This window comes from Coprinopsis cinerea, assembly GCF_000182895.1.
Source record: "Coprinopsis cinerea okayama7#130 chromosome 8 map unlocalized cont3.8, whole genome shotgun sequence".
NCBI lineage: Eukaryota > Fungi > Basidiomycota > Agaricomycetes > Agaricales > Psathyrellaceae > Coprinopsis > Coprinopsis cinerea.
Genome location: NW_003307537.1, coordinates 1,362,751 through 1,388,194, shown reverse-complemented (window position 1 = coordinate 1,388,194; position 25,444 = coordinate 1,362,751). Strand labels below are relative to the sequence as shown.

The window sequence follows — 25,444 nt, the reverse complement described above, 5'->3', positions numbered from 1 at the left end:
GTTTGAAATCGGTCTCCAACCATTCCGTCATGACCTTGGTTCGCAGAGGTAAAATGAAATATCTTCGTTCACGCACGGGCAGAGGAAACGATTCTGGGTTAAACTTTAAGACCCACCCCAGTCTCGCAACGCACACTACCCTTGCATTTTGTTGTCCGACTAGGTGGACGAGTTTATCTCACCCACTCAACTGAGGTCAACGACGTGCCCTCTTTCTCTATTCAGTATACCGTTAATCACCATTCAGGCCGCGTAGATACTTAGCTGGAGTACGACCGAGTGACCATCTCACCTCGGGATCTGGGGTATACAAAAGATTTAACAACAACAAATCGCGGATAATGAGCGGCCCTAGTAATGTAAAGGACTTACGTTACTTTGAAGACACTTTAAACCATTTATGCTTTTCTCGGGTTATGTTTCCCAATGGAACGAACGTTTTAGTATGCCCGTTGCCCCTACTAGTACCAGGCGCGCACTTTTCCAGCACAGATCACGAAAATAAGGCCGCGGAAAACGCCTCGCGTAATGCACAGGCACCACCGGAATTTCGTCTTCTGAGATAGGAATAGAGTATGTACTTACTTGGGAAGGGAAAGCTCGAGTAACACGCTCTCATCCCTTCGGCGGAAATCATGTCACAATTCCTCCCTGGACTCCTATCCCATTCAAGCTTATCCCAAGGTAAAAAGTTCAAGGCACGCAAAGTACAAGACCGACGCTTGTTTTAGGCGCCGAATGACGCAGTATTGCCACCATACTCACCCGTGAAACCGTATACATTTCGCTAACACACCTCCCTCCATTCTACACCTTCACAGTTTCAAGGAAGGAGCGGACCAATAGCACGAACACCACTAAGCACTACACCACTATCGGTTCACCGTCGCTAAATTAAATCATCTGATACACCAAACCGCACCAGCGATTTCGACTTTCTTCTCACCAGATTCCGTATCTCAAATCCCCTTCTCAGAAGGGATGTGTGATTATGCGCCGGGCAGTGCGAGTGGGTGAAAGGGTGCATGTGCATAAGCTTTGAGCGCGTCGCCCCCGTCACTGCCTCTTCTGGGTTGATTGCGAACTGGCTTCCCTTACTCGCTCCCGCGAGAGCGCGGGTTTAGACGCTCTGCGTTCGATATCAACCTTCTCTTCATCAGAACGCCCGCATATCATGTCACACCAGTGGAGGGCACCAATTAAGTGGTGTCAAAAGTCTACAAGCTTAACGAGCTTGGAGTACCTAAGCGCTAATAACCAATTTTCCTTACCGACCCCGAGGGTCTGATGTTGTGTGGGTCCTGAGAAACCTCGAGTTGGTGGGGATGAGATTAAATGACCAACGATATCGAGCCTCGTTTCTATACATGAAAACTTCAATAGTTGCTGCTAAACCTGAATAGGAGAATCACTGGTCAAACACCGAAACAGAACCGGGAACCCATGCGAAGAGAACACCTGCGTGAAAAAAAGTGAAATAAGCGCCCATATTATTGTTGCCTTCGTGTACACGCATTCCACGTAGGCCAGTCATCGCAATCACCGGAAAACATCAGAAGAACAGACTTCGCAATAGAATAATGCACCATGTCGTATACACTATATATCAATCCGATAGATAAATTTATGTACTTCACTTCATCGTCATGATCCTTCGATACTACATGCTGGATGTCGCCACGTCGGATTCGAGTCTCTCCCCCTTTGTCTTTCATCGTCGTTTCATCTCGAGGTTAAAGGATAGAAAATATCTCACGGAAATGAAGACTAGGACGTTTGCGGAGAGGTTAAAGTTACGTTGCTCATTAAGTTCGGGTTCACAGCAAGAACCCAGCACGGTGTACTCTACTACGCAGAGTACACACGAAAGGAACGGAAAGGACTCGCAAAGAAAACAAAGGCAAGAAAATAAGTACAACAACGGTCCTTGAGACAAAGGAAGGACTGGAAAGAAGTAGAAGGGCGCATTATGATATGTGATATCGATTAGAAGGACACAAGACCTTGTGGACGGCAATCCAGAAGGGCATCGAAAGGATTCGAAGGTGAAGAGCAGACCTGCGTAGAATAGTCAACCGATGAGTCAGTAACAGTAAGTCCAACAAGTCCATATCAGAAAGACATGGCCCATGGAAGGGAAGGGAATGGCGCAGCCCAGAACAAAAAGAGGCAAATAGATCGATGAATGGAGGGAGGGGAGGAAGAAAGGGTGTTGGTTACGGCAATGGCCATTCTCCCTAGTCCCCGTTTGTCGGGGCGGGTCGTGGGTGAATCGGATTGCAATGTAGCCAACCAGAACGTTGGAATTCCAAAGACGACTTGGAAATGGAAAGGGAGGGGGAGGGGGCGAGAGGCGTGGAGTAGATAGATCTTGGCGGTGGCTAGCGAATTCCACCCGAGAGGGATGAAGATGAAGTAAAGGCGTGAGAGTGCGGGGGAGGGAAGGCAAAAGTCCGGGACGGGGAGGATCCGAGAGGGAGCAGCCTGACCAAAATTCAAGAGAAGGTCCACATGCAAGTCCGCGATCAGAAGTGCGGGGTGGAGGGCGAGTAGAGATCGTCAAATAGAAAAGGCCAGGTTCGCTGGGTGGTGATGGTGGGAGAGTCAAGGTGACGGTGCGGTAAGAATCTCGGACTGCACGCGAGCATAGAACGTGAAAGGGTGGGATTGTAGTACAATTAGATTGCGTTATATGTTGAGAACTATACACACAACAAGGAACACGGCGAGCAAGTATCAAACTTCGAGCCAAGGCGAGAAGGACAGCACACGACAAAAAGGAGAGAGAAGGAATGATCAATGTCCACGATTAGATGCGAGGGGTATGCACAATAAGTCAGTCATGAGATCGAGGAGGAAACGGAGACAGCGACGAGTGGTATCGATCGAGGCGATAAAATAATAACGGCTAGAACAAGAGCGTCGACAAAAGGGCGTAGCGATGGCAAGGGAGGTTCACAATGTCCATCTCTGGTTTAATTATCACTGAGGCGTTGCGTACCCAGAACCTGGTGCAGATCCAGAATGCGCTGGACCTTCACTAAAGTATCCACCCGACTGAACGGGTGGCAATCTGGGACTCGTCGAAGAATGCATAGGGTATGGGCCCGAAGAGCCGTGTGATGTGAATGGGTTCCCAGAGGACATGGTTGGAGGAGCGGAGAGAGGGACGTCGTAGTTGCTGTGGTGGTGGCCGGATTGGGATGGAGAGACGTAGAGGTTGAGGGGGCGGTTGCTGTTGAAGTCGAGATGACTGTTGGTCGGACCGCCGCCGGCACTCGGATGGTGATGCCCTGAGCGAGATAGCCCGAGCATACGATAGTCCGAGGGATGGTTCCCTCCGGCACCGTGGACCGATTGGAGGGTCATGGGATGGTAGAGCTGGAGGCCTTCAGCAGGCATCGATGCCCGCCTGCCAATGGGGTCAATGAGCCCGTTCAGCGACGCGCTGCGACCAGCAGGGGGAAAGGGCGCCGTGGTAGTCGGACCAGATGCTGCCCTGTGCGCGGGCGCGAGGATGCGACGACGAGCCTAAAACAGGAGCGGTTAAGAAAACGAAAAAAGTTGAAACACGGGGGGCATGATACATACATTGATCATCCAGTTGGAAACCTGGCTCATACTCAAACCAGTCGCGTGGCAGAGCTGCTTTTTCTCCTCCTCACTGGGGTAAGGATGATCAGAGTGTCGGTGCAGCCAAGCCTTGAGGTAGTCGGTCGTCTCTTTGGGCAGCTGCCGCGCTTCCGTTGAGGACGGTCAACCAATGTGGAAGAGGTGATGGTGGAGGGGGAACGAGCGGGAGAGGTGGCGTTGGCGATGGGAGGAGGGGCGGGAGCCATAGAGGGAGAAAAGTGGGAATTTGCAGGGGGCAGGACAAAATCCTGATTGGGATATTGCCACTCGCTCTTTATTCCGCTCTGCGGCATAGGCCTTCGATCATGTTGTCCCGAAATACGTCCCGGGCCTGGAAACATTTGTGCCTGGGACATGGGTGCCCCACTAAAGGAAGCATGGCGTAACCCATCATCGTATTTCACGGGAGGGGTCGACATTTGGCCCGGAGTTGAACTTGGGCGCACGATGCCTGAGGGAGACGCGTTCCAGTTGTCAGAGTCTGGGTATGGGGAGAGCCCTGAAGATCGGGGGAATTCCGAGCCCATGGGAGAAGTAAACGCGGATGAGGAGAAGGTGGAGCTTGGGGTTGTGCCATTGGACAACCCTGACTGTGAGTACGGCGAGTCGTAAGAATTGGGCTGAGGGATGCCGCCAGAACCAAAACCCAAGTCAGTGGAGAGCCTGGGGCGTGAATTTGGTTTGGGGTCGTCGTAGTTGGGCTTTGAGGCATCATCTGCAGGTGCGGGGAAGGTGTAGCTGGATAGATTTGACTGGGAATTGGCATTGTAGGCGTGTCTTAGTGAGGTTGGCGGATATGGTTGGTGCCGCACGCGACTTTCCGAGTGAATCATGGGGAGCGAGGCGCGGCGCGGGTAGTTCTCCTCAAATGCGGTGATGGATGGCAGCTGCACTTTTGTGTGGTCGATGCCAGCATCGAGGTTGGCAGCATTTTCCTGGGGCGCAGCATGGGCTGAAGACGAGTCTTCCCAATTGTTTTGATCGAGGTTATTCGTGCGCTGTTTTTTTGGCAGCGGCGAGTCTGAGGGCGTCGGGGCGCGTTTTTCTGCGCGCGAGACAATGCTACTGTCTGTGTCGGCGGTGGATGTAGCCGAGCTCGACATGCGTCGTGAGTCGTAGTCCAGGTCTGGCTCTACCGGACTGCATGGTTATTGGGTGAGTTTTGGGCCGAAAAAAAAAGAGGAAAGGGCAGGACTCACATAACGTTTGGAGAAGCGGAGGGGGAAAGATCTTGGAGGTACTGGATAGTGTCCTGGTCGCACTTTGGATTTGAGTTGCTGTTTGAGACGAAGTATGAGCGCTTGAAGGACTTTAAGGGAAGAATCGGTAGCCGCTGTCACCTGGATTGACAGCGGCTGAATAACAGACTCGGTGTACTCACAGTGCGAACTGGAGCTGAGCAACGTTGTAGCTGTTCAGCTGGTCCCTGTCTTGCGGCGGCAAATGGTCTGTTGGCATGAGGGACTTTGCAACTGGGGCACGGGCAGCAATTCCTCGATCTACCAGGCCTATTTAAACACTCGCCCTGTGGGAAGCGTCGACTGGCGGAGCAACTCCATATTCCGACAACTCTCTGAGATTCACAGATGAAAAATTAGCCGATCTCAGGAACACAATTTCATCCTTTTTTGCCCATCCAAAAATGGCACCTACACCAAAAACTCAATTAATCACAGATTGACCCTCCCAGATCTCGAACCGGCTCAAGGCCGATCGCTTGTCTCCAAACTGGGTTATATTGCAAAATTCAAGATGCTCTCTGTCCGCCGGCCCTCCTCCCCCCAAGGCTGTACCCGACTCAGATGCAATGATACACGTTCATTAACTAGATGGTAAACAGATTTAATGCGGACAGACATTATACGATAGCAAAGCAACAAAGCAAAACGACAGCAACGACGACGACGACGACGACCGATAAAACAAATCTAAAATAAATAGTGCGACAAGAAAAAAAAAAGTATAACGGCGCTCAACCCTGAACAGGTTTCGCCTTACCGCGCCCCAGGATACCCTGCAACAGTTGCTGCGCCTTGACCCGCTCCTTCTCGCTGATGGTGATACCATCCAGCAGCCGAATCTTCGGGCAGGCCCGCATAATCAGACCCCGATACGCAAGTCGACCCCCGTACGCCTCGTCGGGCAAATCGCGTCGGAATTTCGAGTCTAATTCTTGCCACACCTGCGAGCTTGAACTTGTGTTCGATGTTGCCGTCGCTGATCCTTTCTTGCCCGGCGACAACGACGACGGCCCCTTGCCCCTAGAACCAGGCCCACCGCCACTGCCATTCGTTGTCCCAGTCGTGGTGGTTTCCGACGGCTGCAAGGCCCCGGGCAGGTCCTTCACCAATAATGGCAGGTACCAACCCAAAGTACACGGATTCATCCTACGAAATGAACAAGATTAGTTGAGGCCGGTCATCCTGGATCGCGGAGCGGAAGCAAAATCGTAGAAAAGCGTCCAGAAAATGATGTCATAAAATGGATCGCCTTAATGAAACAAGGGCAAGGGATCAACAACACAGGGCGGGGCAGTCCCCGAGCCACCGCCCACATCACAATGTCCCCCAGTCAACCGAAAACAAAAAGCAAAATAAAAGGACGTTTGAAGTCACTTACCGGAAATCTAGCATCTCCACATCAGGTGTATGCTGGAGGAGGCGGATCAGTGGCTTGGTACTCTTCAACCTTGACCCAATAATCGTCAACTTTTGCAGTCTACTCAGCCCTTCCAAGGCTTTCACGTCCTCTAAAAAGTTGTAGTTCAGGTTCAGCACCCGAAGATTAGGTGCGAGTTTCGCTAGTCCTTCCTCGGGGAGAGCGGTCAGCCGACAAGCCGCCAGCTCAAGATAGACCAGATTGTAACACGGTTCGTGGAGAAGTGGAGACTTCATTGGGTTTCCTGCAAGTGAGAAAAAACGGAGAGTGGCGGCGAAAGAGAGGACCAAGAGGAGAACAACGATTCGCAATCAGTAAATCAGCATCATCAACCGAACAAGGCACGAGAGATGGATGAGGAAAGAAAATAACAGGAGCCACCGAAACGGAGGAAAGAAGGTTTTGAAGAGTAAAAGCACGACAGTGTATGAGAAGCCGCCCGTTGTCGAGACCAAAAAGAAGCATCGAAGCGGGATTCTTCAGGCACACCACCTCACCGCCAACGGAAGTGGTTGTGAAACCACTTCCGTTTCGCTTCTTTCATCCTTGCCGACCAACGGATGAATAGAATATGCAGCGAAACACAGAAAAGTTCCAAAGAGGCATGAGAAGGGAAAACCTACCAGAAAGATATAGGCGCTTCACATCGCGCACATCGCGGGTCAGGAGGTTGCTGCAAGTAGTAGAACCATCAGCACTCGTATTCGGTTGGTTATCATCCAAAATGAGGTTGCATGGAAAAGAGTCGGACGTGACGGCGAATAACGAACAAAATCAAGCCATTCCATCCATCTCATTGATGATGCTGCTTGATGAATGCTCGTACCGAGGGGTCGTAAAGTGGAAAACTAGTCCCAACCGACGATACCATCTAAACAATTGAATAGAGAATCACAACTCACAATACTCGTCCGCTCTGATTCCGCAATGAGAGGTTTTCCAACTTGGTGAGCCGATCCACCTTGGTGAGGTTGGTGAGGGAATTGTTATCCGCATACAGCGTGCGAAGATTAGGCAAAGCAGACACAGTCAGCTCGGTCAGCTTGTTGCTACTGAGCCGCAGGATGCGCAAACGGGGCATCCCGCTCCCAAAGTCAACCTTGCGCAACGAATTGTTGTCTGTAGACCAAGGGACGACATAATCAGTATAAACTTTCAATGATGGGCATAGTCGATCTCTTGTGGACAATCAAAGAGTACTCCCCCTGAACGGAGAAATAACGAAATTCGAGACCAGGTGAAGTGGTTCAACGAGTGTGCGAACACTCACCTAGGTTTACCGCAATCAAAGCCTGGAGTGATGCTAAGCCCCGCACGCTATCTAAGCGATTGTGACTAACATTCAGCATCTCTAACCGGGTCCTACAGGTGGATTAAACAAGAAAGCAAATCATCAGTTCGGTATCCCATATTCTCCCCATCGAACAAACCGGTGTGGGAGGAAGCAAGCGATTGAGGAAAGGCCCCCATACACCATGAGAAGATCAAAAGAGTTGGAGAATAGAATAAGATGCGGGCAGAGAAGGTACGAACCATCGGTACTGGGCCAGATCTAGAGATTGTATGGTGTTTCCTTGCAAGCTGAGCTTTACGAGGCCATCCATGCGCTGAAGCCCGTCTACGCTGGTTATCTTGTTCCCGTCAGCTTTGAGTTCCCTTAGATGTCGCAAACACTCGAGCTCTGTAAATCCACCCCCATGAGGTTTTGACGTTAGTCCATCGCGTAAAAGTGGACAAAAATCGACGATTAAGCACGTACGCCGTAATGAATCCACCTCGTTATGGCTGATATCAAGGTTTTCGATGTTAAGCAGGTGACTGTAGGACGTTAGACCTGTAAGGCTGATGACGCGTGATCAATTTAGGTGAATATTAAATGTGGAGTTTAAGACCATGGGGGAAGGGGACAGAATCGGGATAACGTACCTATTGGACGCTACAGATAACGTCCGAACAGTGGCCGGCACCCCACTTAACCACGCAAGTTCATTGTAATTGCTGTAAAACCGAAGGTTAGAACGGGCATTGGTCAATAAACAAGGAAAATTGAGCGAAAAAGAACGCACAGATTCAGCGAGTCTAGACGCGGTAAGAATTCCTTGAGACGCGCCACGCTCTCAAGTTTCTTGCCAGATAGATCGATTGAACCCAGTTGATCCCAAAATGGTTCAAATGGCTGAACATCTGTGATCACCTCCACTAATCGGTCATGCGCAACACCGAACGAACACTCCGTCAAGAAGGTTGCATTAGCTCTTTCGGATGACTTGGCTCTTCTGGGGCTGGGTCGGTGGGTTTGGGAACGGGAAAAGACGCGACGTGAACCTTCACGCGGAGAACCGCTCTGGATCGATGTGGACCCTTGCATTCGTTCTGCTAGAGGGCGAAGCTCATCCGGCCTTCCAGAGCTGCTCGTCTTGGAAGGTGAATCCTCCTCGTCGAAGTCTACAAAAGATCGTCAATACTAAGTCGGGACGCATTCGAGCTAAACTTACCGGAGTTGGCTAGAGCTTCCATCATGTCGGCTATGCGTTTTGACCTAGCGGATGGAAGGGTAATGTTGGGTGTGACGCCAATTGCTTGGCTCGTCGATGAATCCGTATCAGTCGAACCGCTTAAGTCTTGGATCGGTCCATCCAGCTTGCCGTCGGAGAAGCTGACGGAACGGCGATGGATACCGCTTTGGTTAGGCGTCTGATGTCGACCACGGCTGCCCTTGAGGGCAGATGTAGGTGTTGCGCTACCACTCTTTAGAGCGGAGCGAAGGATGGGCGTAGTCGAAAGGGTTTGCCTATTGTGTCGGTTGGGCGTGCTAAGTTGAGTGATAGGTTCGTGTGGCGGATGTTCAGGTGCTGTCTGAATTGAGACACCGGGAACCGGAGGGGGGCTCCTCATGCTAAGGTCCTCATCACCGGACTCGTAGTCGACGACAGGGACAGGTTGCGCTGTCACTGTACCGTCTAGCTCGTCGTCCTCAGAGTCGGTGGTCTCGTCACCGTCGTTGTAGCCCGTGGAGTCTACTCCCGTCATGATATCGACTACGTGCATCGAAGCATCAGTCGAGAAGCTAGTAAGCTCAAACTCTTCATGGTCTTCGGCTTCCGAGCGCTCCTCAATTTCATCCATCTCAGCCACCGAGGCATTAGGTGCATCGTGGTCTTCCGCAACTTCTAGTGCGTTCCTTTCCTCGTCCAATCTCGTCTCCTGACCACCGGAGTCGTCACGAAGGCTCTCGATGTCTCCAAAAGGATCGTCGCTCAAATCATCCTGGGAGATGCCCGACTTATCCGGGTCTCCAGTCGCATGCGCCGTGTTCTTCACCCACTTCATCATAACCTTGTCGAAAAGCATATCACCTAGCCTCTCCGGCATCGGCGGAAGGTCAGTTGGAGCGATGGTCCTTAAATGAGGGGGACCGGCGTGTTTGGTGAAGGAAGGAGCACTTCCCGCTGTAAGCGTTGTCCCTGATGCTGTGCTGGAGGACACGAAACGGTTCAGGTCTTCGTTCCCATTTGCGCGAACAGAAGCCGAAGGATATGAAGGTGGAGCGAGAGACGACGGAGGACGACCTTGACGGGGTTCTGCCTCTGGCGGATTGGAAGCATTTGTTGGGACATTTGCTAAAGATAGGCGCGAGAGTCGGTGGCTCACTTCGTCGTGGGTGGACCGGTTGAACACCCTGCTCGGACTTTGGTTTGTCCGCGAGCCATGAGATCTGGAGGAGGAAGTCCGGCGATGACCGCGCGCCTGTGAGCTGGGGCTCCGATTCTCCCTCTCCGCCGAGTTACGGGGGCGAGGCGCTGGTGTTGTCGAAACTGCAGAACAATTATAGGACTCATTTTGATCGTCAAACGTTCCGACAGATGTGTCGGTGTCGGCTGAGAAAAGTCGTTTAGATCCCTTCATGTCGTTCTTGATTTGTTCCATGAGTGCAGCAGCGTTCTGTCGGTACCGATAGGAAGAGTAGGAGTTTGACTTGGAAGTGACTGAACTGGGTGTCGATGACCCTCCCTTGTTGTTGTCGGGTACTGCAAGGTAAGCAGAGGTTCGCCTCGCGGAATCTAGGAAATACGAGTCAGACCTAGACCTGACACTTAAGCAGCAAGGGGCCTCACCAGGTTTGGATCCCGTTTGCTCAGGATTGAGTGGGTTTTCGACATCGGTTTTAGATTCTGTCGATGGGGAAGATTTCGCGCTCGCCACGCTTGAGAGTGTTGAGAAATCGCGCGCCTGTTTGATCTTCTCCATGAGGGAACGCGATTCACCGACATAGTCCTTCCCGGTCAAGGGTGGCCTCTTGATCACGGCCCCCGCACCCGCACCCTCCCCATAGAAGTCAGAAGCTGGACTGAGCTTGAGGCGCTTAGCGCTGCGAAGATGACTGGTGTCGGACGTTCGCTCAGTGACGCGAGACAGCTGTTGCTGGAAACTCGGTGGGGTGGCCGTCGTCCCACTCCCTGAAGGTGTGTTGACAGCGATTGAGTCGACCATGGCAGAGAGATGCTCCCGGGTGTAGGTATCATACTGGAACTGGAAGAGTCGCAGACGCGAATCTGTAGGGGGGGCAGAGAGGCCGTGGTTGGCCGGTGGATGCGGGGTACTTTGCGCCTGTGGAAAGTTGGGACTGAGGCCTTTCGGAACAGCGAAGGTAAATTGACACGCGATGCTGGGTCTCCTCCCGTTGAAAGACCGCATGTTCGGCATGTCGGTCTCCAAAATCTCGTCTTCATCCTCCGCGACCTCTTCCGTGTCCTCCCCAGCCTTCAAGATTGCCGATTGCGGGGGCGACAGTGACTTGGCCGTTGACGAACTTGTCTTCGAGAGCGATGCAACAGGGGGAGTCGGTGGGTCGAACATGCGTTCAAGCGGGAGAGGCGTGAAGAAGTCCTTGATTCCATTCTTGTTATTTCTCCCTGGTGTTTTGGGTAAAAACGGCATCGATGCATTTGGGGCATCCTCATGCAAGACAAATGTTCCTACTGCACGAGCTGTGCCCGTCTGTGATGGCGTTGCGCTCCCTTCGATGCCACTGTGAGTATGAATGTGGGTGCTGAGCGGGGCAGTGAGGGATATCGATTGGGTGCCATAGGTGAGGTCGTCGTCGGCATCATCGCCTTCGGGTTCGAGGTCGATCCATTCTTCTTGGAGTTCGTCTGTCTGCCATGCCGGGCGGTGGACGGCGACAGACATCGTTGCGCCGGACGATGAGCGAGGCTGACGATGGCCGTTGCACGTTGACCTGCTTCCAGCTTCAAGCTGTGGGTCCCGATGATGCGTCGTCACGTGACCGTTCCCTTGTTTACTCGTCGGCCCGACACCTCCGTCAGGACGCGAAAATGGCGCCCAGCGGGCTTTGTGCTCTCCATCTGCAACCGCCTTGTGCTAGAAGGCCTTTGATTCTGAACTGAAGCTTTGTTTGACTCGCGATCCGACCTAGGCAACGTCTCATGCTTTGTTGACCCGCAGTCGTCTTGGACAATCAATGCCTTCTGTAACACAACCAACCCCAACGCGATATCTTGCCATCACGACTAGAAGCGCTGTCCTGACCTTCCAGACAAGCGCAAGCGTTCATATCAACAAGGCGAATCTTTCGAGCTTCTCTTAACCCACGTCTTGTCTGTCTCAGGCTCCACGACATACAGTGACAGGGCTGCGACAAACCAAACGTCAAACCCTATATCTCCCACTCCGAGACTCGTGAGTATCCTGGAGCAGCTCGAAATCCACGCTGTTGGCAAGAATGTTGGGCTCTCGTACCATGCTTTAAGGTAGCGAGCCTAAATCAAACCGTCTCGTCTTGGCCAGATCAATTGAGCCAGTGAATGGGTGGATCTAGTCTCAGAATCAGACGATCCCGAAGTAACTGGATTCGTTACACTATGGGCCTTCTCCTAATCTGGCTCAGCACGCCATACACTTCTCTCGAACAGAATTGCCTCTTCTCTTTTCACCTGACCAAACAGGCCTTGTTTCGAACCATGGACTTCACTCAGGGGGAGTCATCCATACTGACGGCATCTACATGTTCTAGATTACTACCTCTCGGGTTCCTAACTGCCTGACTAGGCTCTGGAGACTTGCATGTGCATTTCATGTCCGTTTCCTGTTTTTTCAAGCATGGATACAGGAAATGGAAGGTGCGAAAGGGGCTTTCGAATACCCGATGATCAGCCCACCGCCTAGCTTCCACGAGCCACTCAAGAGCGTCCGCATTCAATAACGGGTAGGTACCTCGTACGATGATCGCCCACCTCTTCATCTTTATTTGTGGATTAAAACCTGCTGACCTATCTTCTTACGCATGGGACTGTGGATTTTGCTTTTGTGGATGTCTCCCGGTTCTCTGCTGTTTCTCTGACAGTTTCGTTTTCTCAGTCTGTCCAAAGTCAAGTCTCTCTTATCTTCTACTAGACGTATGAATGATTGATTGTATCCAGAAGGCACCAACGTCCCTTATGGCCCGCATCCACCGACTCCGTGGTCCGAACCTTGTACCAGGTTTGCGATTATCTGGACCCCCGAAACGGAATTAACATTGGAGCACGACAACGGTCATAAAGACGTTCTCCGGCGATGAGCCAGGGCTCTGCCCCGAGCACAACCCCCCATACTTTTCATTAACCTTTATTCGTCGCTCTCGGTCCAATGCAACTAACGAATGAAACAGACGCCGGCGCCTTGCTAAATGTAACTATTGGTCGATACTTACGCCTTGCTACTAGGACAACGAACATAGCCTCGATGGTGGATCGACAGTCCAACATTCACAATACGCGTGGTACATTCGCTCGGATCCGCCTCGAGGTCTGTTGCATATCCTGTATCCTCGTCGAAGCTCCCGACAATCCATCTCTACTAGATGATTGTTTGATAGTCGGCAAGCGACGACACAGCCCATCCGGCGATCAAGCCTTCGAAATCTAATAGTGAAACTGGTTTGGTGGTTCAACTCACGGTTTCTGCGTCATTGACTCCGCCTGTAAAAAGATTTCAATCATTCTACATATCAAGGGTGCAAAAAGCCAAACGTAGGTTGTCCCTCCCTTCGCGCTGTACGGAGCGAAAAGTTGATAAAGATTTTCGACCTGAAACTTGGGTCCTCGCAATATCTCCGTTGTCTTCCTTTCTTTGCTATTCTAGGGTAGCCCCTTGATTGTCCTGATCACTTCTGTCCTGGAAGCTGAAGAGAACGACCTCTTCTGCCACTTGTAGACATGGCGCGATCAGAGTACCTGTGTTCCAGTGTGACGGATAGAATCGGGGTACTTCCTTCCAGCTTGACATTGATAAGTTCTGCCAGACCACAAAATAGAAGGATCCGGGATGTAGGAGCTACATGCGCTGATGGAAGAGAGGCCGTGGTACTCATGCACCATGATGCAGGGTTACTTCTCCAAGCTTCCTCTTTGATGTATGATAGATCTTGCATCACAGTGTGAACGGACTGAAAACAAGTAAACATCATCCCGCGCGATGGCGATGCCAAGTTGAGTTGGAAAATCTATTGTAGACCTGTGATCATACCACTGGAGCACCATCCCATGCGTCTGCGCCTTAATCCGAAGTTTCTTCGTGATGGAGTTGTCTTCGAGGATTCTCGTGCGGAGAGAGAGGGTTTGGGTGGAGCCCCTAAGACGGAAGCAAAATGTCCGAATCGGGTACATAGGCCTGATCGCCATCGTGCTATTATTATAGGGGCAGCAACGATTCTACACCTCGACGATGCGACGAGTATTCCCCAGGACATCGCATGCATCGGGAGATATAGTAAAGGATATAGTTTGCTGAGTGTTATGTAAAATTCCCGTCACTTGTCCCTTTCCAATCCATGCTCGGGCATTAGTTGTGGGTCGTCGCCGACGGAAGGTACCGTGAACGAACTGTCGCTTTTTTGACAGAGAAAGACAGACAGTTAAGAGACTGTTAGGGCGGCTGCATAGAAGTGTCACTCAATAACTCTACTTTGACAAACGGCATGTCGAGGCTAATAAACGATTTGTTGATTCCGATGCTTTTAGTGAGGCGTGCCTTTTCTACAAACATTAATGCTAATCTATCAAGAGGCTAGGGATGGGTGGACGTGTACAACAGTGGGGATAGTATAACTATAGGGAAGAATAAGTAGTAGGCCATGTATCGTAAGGGCAATTTTGGAGGAAGGTGACAGAACGTGCTTGAGCAGAAAGTGGATGATGTTGAAAACAGTGGATGCGAAAGCGAAAGCGTGCACGATAGCAATTTCTTTGGAGGGATCCGGCGTGAACAGAACAGTCTATGAATGAGATGCAAAAGGTAACCTGTGAGGAGAAATGAGTTGGGATATCCTAATGGAGGAGAGGATATAGGGGCTTACGAAAATGGCTGTGAAAAGCTGTAATCGGGCGCTTGTGGTGCCCACTCTACATGTATGAGCGCATGTTCATAATGTGAGAGGGCTTTTGGGTTTCAATTCGCTGCAGAAGATGGCGTTGGAACTCGAATGCGCTCGGATCCATGTGTGAGTACGCCACATCTATAGTATCTTCTGCTGCGGCGTCTCCTCGACCTTGCATTATCCACGGCGAAGTGCTGGACGAAGGAAGGCGAGGCCCCGGGGAAAGACGTCCCAGCCGTCTAGATCTGGGTTGGAAGTAGTCGTAGTTTTCTTTCGATGGCGATGACCTGCTTCCTTCATCTGGGTACACGAACCCAGGAGATAGATCGTACTCATCGAGCACGCAGCTGCTCTTCGGTGGCGGTGGAGACATCCTGATGGCCAGAGGGTCTGCAACACGGTTCCGCTGGCATAGGGCTGCGCCATAGCAATCCGGGGGTGTCGGAGAGTTCTTGTCCGAGATCGTCTGAGGCTGTCGTCCAGAGAAGGAGGGGAAGTTGTACAAGAAAGATTCCGCACTCCTCTCATTCTGTGCAAGGGAGAAGGAAGGTCGCTGGTGTCCCACAAATTCTGTAGTAATGGGCGACATTTCGAAGACAGTATCTGGCGATGTCGGTTGGGAATAGTTGGAAGTCGACGATAGCACGGCGGATCGACGGCCTGCTGGTATTTGGATAGGCGCTGAAGGCTTCAGAGGCATGCTGCCTGTAGTCGTGGAGGATATGTCTGGTCGACCACGGCCTCGGTGGGGATACGACTGGGTGAAGTGAGCATGGAGACCAAGGACATGCAGAGATAAACCTACGACGGGGCTGGGCATTTTGGAAACAGAGGAAAAGAAGGAGGATGGCTGCTGTTTTAAGGGCCAAGGCATCAAGGTTATGTAACGAGTTGGCTCTGAAATAAGAGGGAAGAAAAGGTAAATGAGAGGCTGTGACAAGGCCAGAAGTAGAAGACACACTTAATGAGTCGCAGTGCTCGGGGAAAGAGGCTCAATGGCCGCACTCTGCTCCCCTGTCCAGGCTCTGCCCAGGGTCGAGGGCTACTAGGTTGGCTGGCTGAGACGCCCCAGAGCCCAGCAAATGTGGGCTGGAGGCGTGGCCGGACCAGTGAATAAGAAGCGGACCTAGATGGCAGTACGGTGGTTGGGAGTGCCACTATAAATACCCCTCTTCCAACATTAATTACGCCAAGCCTTTGGCCATCCCCATTCTTTCTCCGCCGCCCACATTCCCACGCTCCCCCTTGTCCGTTTATTGTCTCTCGCCACAGCGCCCGTTCGTGTCTCTTGTCAGTGAAATCGTCGCGCACACAAGGTTTCTGCGGAGGTCTAGAGAATATCCAATTCGTTGTTCCCAGAAAAAGAAACTGTTTGTCAACGCTCGCATGTTCCAACTTTAAGCTCGGGGTGCCAACAAATTTGGACACAAATGTATATCCCATCCGTCCCCAAGTCAACATGTACGGCAGTACCCAACTACGAGTGTTGGTTGGCCCCGTAATGTTCCAGCATGTTCTCATCGTACCCTTCACCACCTCTAAGCTCCTGTCCCAAATTCATCACAGCGCATGTTCCATCCGAAACAGAGGCGGAGATTGCGGAGAATGCATTGTAGTTTCCTTCACCAGCTGTCTGCTGCCTGTTAAGCCCAGTCGAGAGGTGCTCTCGAATGCGGACCATACAGTCACTGTTCACGAGCTCCGTCATTCTGTGGTCTACTTTAACCTTTGTAGTTTAAAGTCATCTGCGAACAGTTACGAGAGTGATACTACGAGTAGGATGTGCTTTAGTGGCTTCATTTCGGGGACTTAGTGGCTTCCCGCGAGGCTTCCAGTTGATTCTTTGAATCCATTGTATCCACGCCACAACTTTGAAATTGATTCATGACTGCATGGGCTCAAGAACACAGGAGAAGTTTGAAACCTAGAGTGGGCTCGATTAGGAGCCTTAACGCGTGGATGACGTCATGCATCCACAACACAAAACCACTCCAACCTGCGCCTGAAGCGCTTAACATTCAACGTTCAACCACAATGGCCAACACCGTTAACGTAGGTTTTCCACTGATCCCAGAACGAAAGTCTATACTTACTCCTCAAAAGGTTACAGGAATCTCTGCCTCTACAACCGAGGCCCAATTGAACGATTTCTTCACGTATGTACAACTGAAAGGCACTTCATATCTCAGGCCGCTAATCATCTCTTGTTTTCAGATTCTGTGGACAGTGAGTGGCTTAAGTTGAAAGACAGACCCGGCCATAGGCCTAATTGTCACAGAATTAGCTCTATTGACTATGAGGAAAAGTCTGGCAAAGCAACCATCGCGTTCGAGAAGGCCACTGCCGCCAAGACCGCGTTGATGGTGAGCGATATAATGAGCTTAATGCGCCAGCATTCCATGGTCTAACAGCCATTTCAATAGCTAAACGGCGGAACTCTCGATGGCGCCACCTTGACCGTCACTTCGGATGTGGTCCACCAAGATGACTCTGATCCCCTTCCGCAGGGGCACGATACGGAGCATGTCAAGCAGGAAGACAAACCTCGTGCAGGAAGTACGTCTAGTACCAAGGTCCTATCAGCCCCATCCTCGATCCCGTCCTGACTAGCTTTCTCTCCATCGCAGTCGCGGCCGAGTACCTTGCCAAAGGTTATCAGCTTTCTGATAACATCCTCGCTCGGGCAATTGAGCTGGATCGTAAGTACTTGGCGAGTCGCGATTGTGACTTTCTTAATGCAACGACGGCCATTTCTAACGCTTCTCGACTTCTCCGTTCTTAGAACAGAAAGGTATCTCGAAGAAGTTCCTAGATTACGTTCAGCATCTAGACAAGACTATCGGCGAAAGGGCCCTAGGTCCCGATCAGACCGTCTCCGGGAAGGCGCAGCAGACGGTCGAATCTGCTCACCAGCAGGCTGAACAGAAGGGATATGTAAAGGCGTTCCGCGATGTGCGTAGTGCCTTTTCGTTTGCGGCTCCGCTGGAGGTTGAGACTAATCCAACTGGGATCTAGTATTACACCAGGGCGCTCGCCACACCCATCGGTCAGAAAGTCCGCGAGTTCTACACCACGACTTCGAAACAGATTCATGATATCCAAGAAGAAGCCCGCCGTATCGCTACCGAGGAGAAGGCCAAGCAAGGGGGTTCGGGGGCGACACCTGTCCCTCCCGTTTCGACGTAATGCGATCGGTCCTTCACTAGGGTCGAGTCAACTCGCCAATACATCAGGACGGGGTGACTGGGACGGCAAAGGTCCACTAGACTTTCGAGAATAGGATCCGGTTGGGACAGTTGGGGTTGCACGTCCCGTCTGATTTCTTCGTGTTCTTTTTTTTGCTGGCATCGTACTCTTCTGTAACGGCTCGGAAGCTCACGGACTTCTAAATCTGTTCGAATACTGAATGTAATTGTTTCTCTTTCAAGGGTGTAACCTGAACAGGGGACCGACGATGGGTCTCACCGTTTCGACGCCCTTGACACCCAATGATGTAGAAGCGCTGATCGTCCTTGGGTCGGCGTTTTCCATAGACACGGAGGGTAGCAATTCCTGGTCATTTCAAATGTTTGCATTCGGCCGTCAATGGGAGGTTGCAGAGAGTTCGGCCGTCGTATAGAAACGTGTTGGAAGTTAAGCACCGCAAAAGATAGAACTCAGGGTTCTCCTGGCTGTTACTCATAGCGCGGTACAGCTCCGATCATAGAGTTTCGTTACTGTAGAGAGAGTGTGGGGAAGACATTTGAGAATTGGAGGAGCTCCGATCTATCCGAAAAGGTTGCTGTAGATAGTCGGCCGAGAGGGTGCACATAGCGAATCATTCTTGGACCGAAAAGAGCGACGCGGTCCCGTAAAGCAGGCGCTGCAAGCGACTCTTTATTTATAGCCTGCGAGGTTCCACCGTTAGGTGTTATAATTCGAATTCGACCCTGTACGACCCACCAGAATCTCCACCACATTACAACTGCACCTTCAATACTCCACACACAGGCTCTTTCATGGTCAGCGAAACGCGATTCCCCTATGCCATGTCTTCTCTCCCAGCAACGTCTGAAACCGCGACACGCGTCAAACGCGAGAACGACTCGTCGGATAACCCTGACTCGAGTGGCTGGTCCGCGTCTTTGTACAACAAGACTGCGTCATTTGTGTATTCCGCATCGTTCATAGCTCCTGTTATGAACCTCCTGGACGCTCAACCCGGCGAGCAGATCCTGGACCTCGGTTGTGGAAGTGGAGAAGTGAGTTTGGAGATTGAGAGGATTGTAAGTCGAGGGCCAGGGGGGTTGGTGCTTGGTATGGATGCTAGTGAGAGCATGGTAAGTGTTTAGTGGAGAGTGTAGATAAGGTAGAGGTACTCACCGCGTATTCGTAGGTTCAGATGGCGCGAAAGAATGGCCTCCGGCACGCGTTCATAGGGGACGCGCAGGAGTTGCAGTTACCTCAGGAGTACGCAAGTCTCGCGGGACAATTCGACGCGGTATTCAGCAATGCCACGCTGCATTGGTGCAAACGGGACCCACTAGGAGTCCTGATTGGTGCTCGCAAGACGCTGAAACCCGGAGGTCGACTAGTAGCGGAGATGGGTGGGTTCATGAACTGCATTGGTCAGTCGCTGCGCTCGTCGCCCTGAGAAAAGAACACTGAAATGCGTTTCCAGGTGTAAGAGGAGCAATCCATGGTGCCCTTCGGCGACGAGGTTACGACCCAAAGGTTGTGGATCCGTGGTATTTCCCTTCAATCGAAGACTATGTCAAGGTCCGTTGGGGTGTATAGATCCCTTGATGTCTGAAAGCAAAAGCTGATTTTTCTCGTTAGCTTCTCGTTACCGCAGGGTTCGTCCCAACGCAAATGTCTCTCACCCCTCGAATCACTCCACTCCCGACGGGCCTCATGGAATGGCTGAGGCTGTTCGTGAGGAGCTCATTCCTGAAGGCCTTCAGCGACGAGCAAGCTGAAGAGATCATGAAAGAAGTGGTGGACCATTGTCGAGTCGATTGTCAGGATGAGGGAGGAAATTGGGCGTTGACATATATGCGATTGAGGTTCTCGGCCCTCGTCAAGGATCCTTGAACAAGACTTCTGTAGCTGTATTTTTATGAATCCATGGGTTCTCGTGTTCGCTGTGTCTTCCTCTACGAGTGTGGACAAGGAAGGAGGAAAAAAGAAAATAAAAAGGGCCGGCGCCGCTCAGCGTCCAAATGTGTCGTGATGGACATCATCAGCCATTGTAGCCATCACCGACGTGTTGTTCCGTGACGAACGACGTTTGGAACCCAAGGTCACCCACTTTCACGACGACCATGATTGCCTAGAGGCCAACCCGTTATCTTGTACACTATCATCCCTTTGGTGTCTGCGAAAGACTAGAGCTTGCGATGTCGTCGTCTAGAGCACGGAAGCGGACCAAATTCAACAACCAACCCACCAAGTCCAATGACGATACCCAAGCAACAAATGGCTCGACCAAGCCAATGAGCCTGGCACCAAGCTTGGGCCTAAAGTTTCTTGCACCTTCCGTAGTCGAATTGTCATCTGTAAGTTCATTGCATTGCGAATTGGTAAAAGGGACTGACCCTAGTAGAGCTTAGGACTCGTCTATGGAGGATGCTGCTCGTTCGTCTTGGGCCCTTTACCCATCCAAATCGGTCTCTGACTACCTGACCTCTCAGAAATGTCGTTGCCTACGAGAAACTCCTACTTTTCAACCCGAAAATCGGTTCGTCACGGCCATTGCTCGATGCGCGTTGTACCCAGGCTGAAGATCGTCTGACCTAGGCTCCGCGTTGACTTTCTCCCAAATGCTCTTCATCACGCTACAGATGTTTCCAGCCTTTATAGACTTCCCGAGTAACAGCATGATACCTCGCCTCAAACCTAGACAGGTCCCAATACAGAATTGGATCCTCCAAGTGCTGGTTTTGACGACTGGGTCCCTCATGAATAACTGGGCTTTTGCTTATAAGGTGCCGTTGCCCGTCTTGATCGTCTTCCGCTCTGCTGGTAGGTGACTTGTGCACCCCTCTCGCCCGAATGAACTGACCCCAGCTCCTCAGGCCTACCGGTATCCCTTCTCTTTGGATTCTTGTTCTTGAAGAAGCGGTATCGCTTGATGCAAGTGGTACGTATCTTCTACACTCTTGACTGGGCTGTGAACCAACAAACACTTCTTCTAGGTTTCTGTGGCGGTGGTCACTGTTGGCGCTTTCCTCTCAGCACTGTCTGGTTCAGCTACTTCAACATCGAGTTTCAGTCTTTCCGGTAACGTCGAAGACATGGAACTATACGCTAAAGGGATAACTATGCTGGTTGCCTCTCTCGTTTGCACGGCTACTCTCGGGGTCCTTCAGGAGCTTACATATAAGAAGTATGGCCCCGCATGGAAGGAAGGGCTGTTCTATACAGTATGTGTCCTCGCCTCTTTGTGCTCGTTTGTACTGACTCCGCGTCGCCGTGTAGCATTTCCTCGCTTTGCCTGCGTTTTTGCCTTTGATTCCGGACGTTAGGCAAGGTCTGAATAGCCTGTATGAAGCCAGGAACATAAAGACCAACTCGATACCCCATCTCCCCTATGTGATCCTGCTGGCAAACCTGATCTCACAATACGCATGTGTTTCCGGTGTGAACCAGCTATCATCGGTATGTGCTTCAGCCCTACCAACAGGACTGGTGTTGACGACCGACTCGGCAGCGGGTGTCTTCTGTATCGACCAACATTGCATTAACAGTTCGCAAAGCACTCAGCTTATGTTTGAGTGTGTGGTGGTTCGGCAATCCCTGGAACACACAACTCGGGACAGGTGCGGGTATGGTCTTCCTTGGGAGTTTCCTGTACACGATGGTCAGCTGAGCTGCCTCAATACACCTGACCATGCACCATGAGATCATCAAGAGACTTTTGTTTATTGGAATGCATAGTTCTGTGAAAGCTTTTCAACATCCTGGAATCTCGGTTTCCTCCAGCGAAAAATGGAGATCTACTCCCACTCGTTGTGAAGTCAATGGAAGTAGCTGCTGCGTCGAGAAGACCGACGGTCGAAGATTGCGCTCGCGTTGTTTGGCCCCCACTCTTGCTCGAAGGACATCTCGTGCCCTAGGTGTCAAGGTTCGATTGTTCTGTATTCCCTGGTATTCCTCCTTCAAGTCCTCGTCAAGTGCACCGTTCTCCTCCCGCTCTAGTGGTCCTCGTTTATTCCCGTAGCAGATCAATTTGGCGCTGATTGTTATGCCTTTGAGCGAGGGAAATTTAGAGGGATCGGAGATGTACTCGTCGAGTACTTTCCAGACCGGCAGGATGTCGGGTGACGAAACTAGAAACTGAGTCTCCCTCCAGTTTTCAGGGTTATGGTCGGTGAAGTTGGTGGACAACTTCAAGGTCAACGCCTTCACGGGACTGTTGGAATCCATGGTCGCGAGGAGCGTCCAAACATTTGATAGACACTCGGAAGCTGTGGGCCATGGGGCGTGGAACGGGAAGGTGAACTTTGGACCGCGAGTGTTCTTCACCTCAAAAGTTACTGACTCGAGAGATCGGAGGGCTCCTAAGTGAGGCAGGGCTGTCATCACTTGAGTACGGACTTCACCTTGCGAGTTTAGGCAAGCACACGTACTAGCTTTCCCTTGCTCGCACACGATGCTGAGCGATTGCAGCGTGCGCGAACAGGAGTTCAGTAAGATCTCGGTCATGGCTCGTCCGGATACTTGGCCATCTGACTGGTCCGTTACCGCCAACCGCAACGATTTCAGATTCGAGAAGATGGAAGGGTCGATGGAGACCAGGTCGTGTCTTGGAGAGTCAACATCCATTGGCACGCTGTTGAACACTTCCAGTCGCAGGGAAGCTGGTGGATGCCCTTTGCTCTTGACAGCTGCGTCAACCGAGTCTTTGCAGAACGTTTCTCCTCTTGTTTCAAGTATTTCTAGTTTTCTCAGCGTTTGGGAAGCGATGATGGGAGTAATGGGGAAACCGGGAGTGGCGATCAGAACGAGGCTTTGGAGTGAATGGTGCGTTTTCCCTCCAACGACCTTTTCGACAGCATGCATGGCCGAAGTGGAGAGGTTTATGGGGCTCCACCATCCGGCATGCAAGATGAGAGACTTGACATGGGGAAGCACTTCAAATAGCCCCTCTAATGGATTTTGGAATTTTCTGCCCGTCGGCTCTGAGTGATTGTAGGGAAGATGGGTGTAGAGTTCCCAGACATGCGATGCTATTCGAGGGTGTTCCTTTATAAATTCCACCAGGCCCTGGACGTAGTTTGAGTCTAATCGCCTGATGGACAGTTGCTCGTAGAGTAGGCGTTGCGCAATGTCGACGAACTGTCGAGAAACAAGAGAACAGCTGGAGAGTGTGGCTCGGTCTCGCAGTGGCCTCGAAAATGACGATAAGATCTTCTCGATCGTCTCCGTTGGCAGGTCACTGAGGGCCATCTCAGGCTGAAACACCGTTGGGCCTATTCCTTTTCGAACTAGCGCGCAAGAGCCAAGTTCAAGGCGGATCCAACTTCGGCGTGGAATAACGAAGCGTGTTCACTCTCGGTCTGTGGACCAATATTTCAAGGCTCTCGTACCTTTGCGCTCGGAGTTTAACTTGAGCTTGGACAGCTTCCGATCCTCGAAGAGGTTGTCGAACCCTTATACTTGTGTATGTGAGAGAAGTCGGCAAACCCCTCAACAACCATCACGCCGATCATGCCGATTGTTGTCCTCATTAAGCGCCCGTTCAATTCCGTACATTGAAGCTCGTAGAAGGTCGTGAAAGAGCTCGTTACATCATGCGTACGTATAGTATGTATACCTGCTATTAAATAAATAAAAAGAAGGAAATATGATGAAAATCGACGACAAAGAAAGCAATGGAGAGAGTGAAGTTCGAAAGGGAGGGACGTGTTCTAAAGGATTGGATGGCCAAATACAAACGAAATGTTCTCAAAAGGTCCTGAAAGGTGAAATAGGGTTGTACAGTCATTCATGCTCTCCTACCTCCCGTCGACGCCTTGAACTTGCCCCTCAAGGACCGGCGACCTCGGAACCACCAGTGCCAGTTGCGTCTGCAGGGACGGCGCCTTCTGCAGCAGGAAGGGAGGGTGCCGATGGCAATTGAGGTAGGGAAGCGGCCGCACCTCCCAGTGTAGTGAGGATGTCGCCTGCGGTGGCTTGCCGTTTGTCGTTAGAAAGGGTCTCATCAGTCGGGGTCTTCATCCTGCTTCGGAATCGGGAGGCTCTGGTCCGTTGTGGTTGATCACGTCGATGGAAGGCTGGGCCAGGATTCGCAGCGTTGGCGGCCTGGAGAATTCCGAGGATGGATGACCCAATCTGCGAGGTTCCTGGGGCACTTTGTTGGTTGAGATTGATTGGGCTGGCGAGACCGTGTCCTGTCAAACCGCCGGTCGACCCAGAGTTGGAATGAGCACTGATGATTGAAGTGTCAATCGAGTTGTCGCTCGGCTCAGAGTCATCTCCAAACATTCCACCGCTCATCGTGTCGAGAACCGTTCCAGAAGAGCTTGTGGAGACCATTGGAACAGTTTGTCCTTTCGAATTGGTGAAACCGACACCGCTGGAGCCGCTGGATCCTCCGAGGAAGTTCCCAATGATATCCGTGATGTTTGCTTGGGCTGCATTCCCGCCGCCCTAATGGTTCGAACTCGTGAATGGAAGTTATATATATTGAACTTGATCATTTCCTTACAATTGGAATGGCAAAAGTTGCAGATGGGAAGGAAGCGTCAAATGTCGGCGTCGGAAGGTCAACGGTTCTGTATTTTGACGGTTTTCCGAATTGAAACACTTGCTGAAATAGAGTGTTAACAGAATGTTTCTTGGAATAGGAGGAGACAAATGCTTACACGCCTTTCCGGGACATAATAAGCACTGGTCGACGAGAGGTAGACGACAGCGAGGGAGAGCAAACAACGATTGACAGTGACCATGACAAGTCCAGGTAAGAAAAGCGAGAGAGACAGAACCAAGAGAGATTGGAGCAGTGAAGGAGACAGGCCCTGGAGTTGGGGTTTATATTTAAGCCATCAGAGGCTGACGATGTTCAAGCGCTTTGGCCAGGCTAGTCAGTAAAAGCATTATGTTGGCCGCGAAAATCTTCTAAACTCGCCTGGGTGCGGTGGCTTGCCGAATGAGAGCCACTGAGCAAAGTTGCCTGAAACTGTTACCTGTATTTCGGGCGCATGAGCCCCTATGAAAGACTTGATCGATGGCTATCGGGCATCTCGGCCTCCCCATGCCCGCTGAACAAGGAAAAGGCATGTCCCCAGATAAGTGTATGCATATGTCCCAGTACTCAGTACTCAAACACCATTCATGGACGGGTCGGGGTACCCCCGCTGTTGGATACTAGTGGTGTTTCGAGATAGGAGTTCTTTCGGATTTAATTTAAATTAGCATACTTAGCGAAAGCGAGAGTGCTCACCGATTAGCAGTATCTTCATTTCCTTCGTTAGTGGACACGGCCATTCGAAGATCAACAGCACCTCCAATCTTCGGTGTTTGCATCGGACAAGTCCTCCCCTTGGTGCCCGTGGTCGATGACTGCGTCTGCACTGGATACTGTCACTGAGGGACGTTCGCGTGGAGCGAGCGCCGGTTACCGTTGAAAGTACTGTGAATTTGTCCGAGTCCAGAACCTATTTGAAGCACGTGTAACGGCATATACCTGGTGGCGATGGATCTTCGCAGAGGTGACAGTGTGGTCAAACGACAGAAATTCAGGCGAGATAGGGGCTACCATCACATCCACTCATCCGCCCAGGTCCGGGGTAT

General features: G+C 51.4%; 9 protein-coding genes across 9 annotated transcripts; 3 read left to right on the top strand and 6 right to left on the bottom strand.

Annotated features, from left to right (window-relative positions):
* Window positions 1–2,982: 2,982 nt before the first annotated feature.
* Window positions 2,983–6,527, bottom strand: CC1G_02962 (hypothetical protein; the record flags this gene model as incomplete). Its single annotated transcript, XM_001835822.2, has 7 exons — window positions 2,983–3,531; window positions 3,592–3,740; window positions 3,794–4,773; window positions 4,833–4,910; window positions 5,015–5,132; window positions 5,632–6,020; window positions 6,253–6,527. The coding sequence occupies 7 exons, from the start codon at window positions 6,525–6,527 to the stop codon at window positions 2,983–2,985; spliced, it is 2,538 nt and encodes an 845-aa protein (XP_001835874.2).
* A 662-nt stretch (window positions 6,528–7,189) lies between these two features.
* CC1G_02961 (hypothetical protein) lies at window positions 7,190–11,481 on the bottom strand (the record flags this gene model as incomplete). The annotated part of the gene is made up of 9 exons (XM_001835821.2): window positions 7,190–7,410; window positions 7,562–7,583; window positions 7,632–7,653; window positions 7,825–7,972; window positions 8,051–8,109; window positions 8,218–8,289; window positions 8,358–8,736; window positions 8,787–10,352; window positions 10,407–11,481. 9 exons carry the CDS (start codon window positions 11,479–11,481, stop codon window positions 7,190–7,192), a joined length of 3,564 nt encoding a protein of 1,187 aa, XP_001835873.2.
* Window positions 11,482–14,693: 3,212 nt separating this feature from the next.
* On the bottom strand, window positions 14,694–15,488 carry CC1G_02960 (hypothetical protein; the record flags this gene model as incomplete). The annotated part of the gene is made up of 2 exons (XM_001835820.2): window positions 14,694–15,425; window positions 15,474–15,488. 2 exons carry the CDS (start codon window positions 15,486–15,488, stop codon window positions 14,694–14,696), a joined length of 747 nt encoding a protein of 248 aa, XP_001835872.2.
* Window positions 15,489–15,794: 306 nt separating this feature from the next.
* CC1G_02959 (hypothetical protein) lies at window positions 15,795–16,376 on the bottom strand (the record flags this gene model as incomplete). Its single annotated transcript, XM_001835819.2, has 2 exons — window positions 15,795–15,825; window positions 16,195–16,376. The coding sequence occupies 2 exons, from the start codon at window positions 16,374–16,376 to the stop codon at window positions 15,795–15,797; spliced, it is 213 nt and encodes a 70-aa protein (XP_001835871.2).
* Window positions 16,377–16,697: 321 nt separating this feature from the next.
* Window positions 16,698–18,095, top strand: CC1G_02958 (hypothetical protein). The gene is made up of 8 exons (XM_001835818.2): window positions 16,698–16,720; window positions 16,772–16,824; window positions 16,883–16,894; window positions 16,947–17,031; window positions 17,092–17,224; window positions 17,296–17,367; window positions 17,451–17,620; window positions 17,684–18,095. Exons 1-8 carry the CDS (start codon window positions 16,703–16,705, stop codon window positions 17,852–17,854), a joined length of 714 nt encoding a protein of 237 aa, XP_001835870.2. The 5' UTR covers window positions 16,698–16,702; the 3' UTR covers window positions 17,855–18,095.
* A 601-nt stretch (window positions 18,096–18,696) lies between these two features.
* On the top strand, window positions 18,697–19,741 carry CC1G_02957 (cyclopropane-fatty-acyl-phospholipid synthase; the record flags this gene model as incomplete). The annotated part of the gene is made up of 4 exons (XM_001835817.2): window positions 18,697–18,933; window positions 19,044–19,275; window positions 19,329–19,426; window positions 19,487–19,741. The coding sequence occupies 4 exons, from the start codon at window positions 18,697–18,699 to the stop codon at window positions 19,739–19,741; spliced, it is 822 nt and encodes a 273-aa protein (XP_001835869.2).
* A 785-nt stretch (window positions 19,742–20,526) lies between these two features.
* Window positions 20,527–21,573, top strand: CC1G_02956 (hypothetical protein; the record flags this gene model as incomplete). The annotated part of the gene is made up of 5 exons (XM_001835816.2): window positions 20,527–20,671; window positions 20,725–20,789; window positions 20,845–21,072; window positions 21,128–21,307; window positions 21,360–21,573. The coding sequence occupies 5 exons, from the start codon at window positions 20,527–20,529 to the stop codon at window positions 21,516–21,518; spliced, it is 777 nt and encodes a 258-aa protein (XP_001835868.2). The 3' UTR covers window positions 21,519–21,573.
* Window positions 21,574–21,601: 28 nt separating this feature from the next.
* On the bottom strand, window positions 21,602–23,098 carry CC1G_02955 (hypothetical protein; the record flags this gene model as incomplete). The annotated part of the gene is made up of 2 exons (XM_001835815.2): window positions 21,602–22,224; window positions 22,279–23,098. 2 exons carry the CDS (start codon window positions 23,096–23,098, stop codon window positions 21,602–21,604), a joined length of 1,443 nt encoding a protein of 480 aa, XP_001835867.2.
* Window positions 23,099–23,677: 579 nt separating this feature from the next.
* CC1G_02954 (hypothetical protein) lies at window positions 23,678–24,600 on the bottom strand (the record flags this gene model as incomplete). Its single annotated transcript, XM_001835814.1, has 3 exons — window positions 23,678–24,301; window positions 24,360–24,461; window positions 24,517–24,600. The coding sequence occupies 3 exons, from the start codon at window positions 24,598–24,600 to the stop codon at window positions 23,678–23,680; spliced, it is 810 nt and encodes a 269-aa protein (XP_001835866.1).
* Window positions 24,601–25,444: the final 844 nt, after the last annotated feature.

Excerpts from the sequence above, each read along its gene's own strand:
- CC1G_02958 (XM_001835818.2), top strand. Across the intron at positions 17,032-17,091 it reads CCGCCAAGACCGCGTTGATG|CTAAACGGCGGAACTCTCGA; the intron begins GTGAGCGATATA and ends CCATTTCAATAG. Across the intron at positions 17,368-17,450 it reads TCGGGCAATTGAGCTGGATC|AACAGAAAGGTATCTCGAAG; the intron begins GTAAGTACTTGG and ends CTCCGTTCTTAG.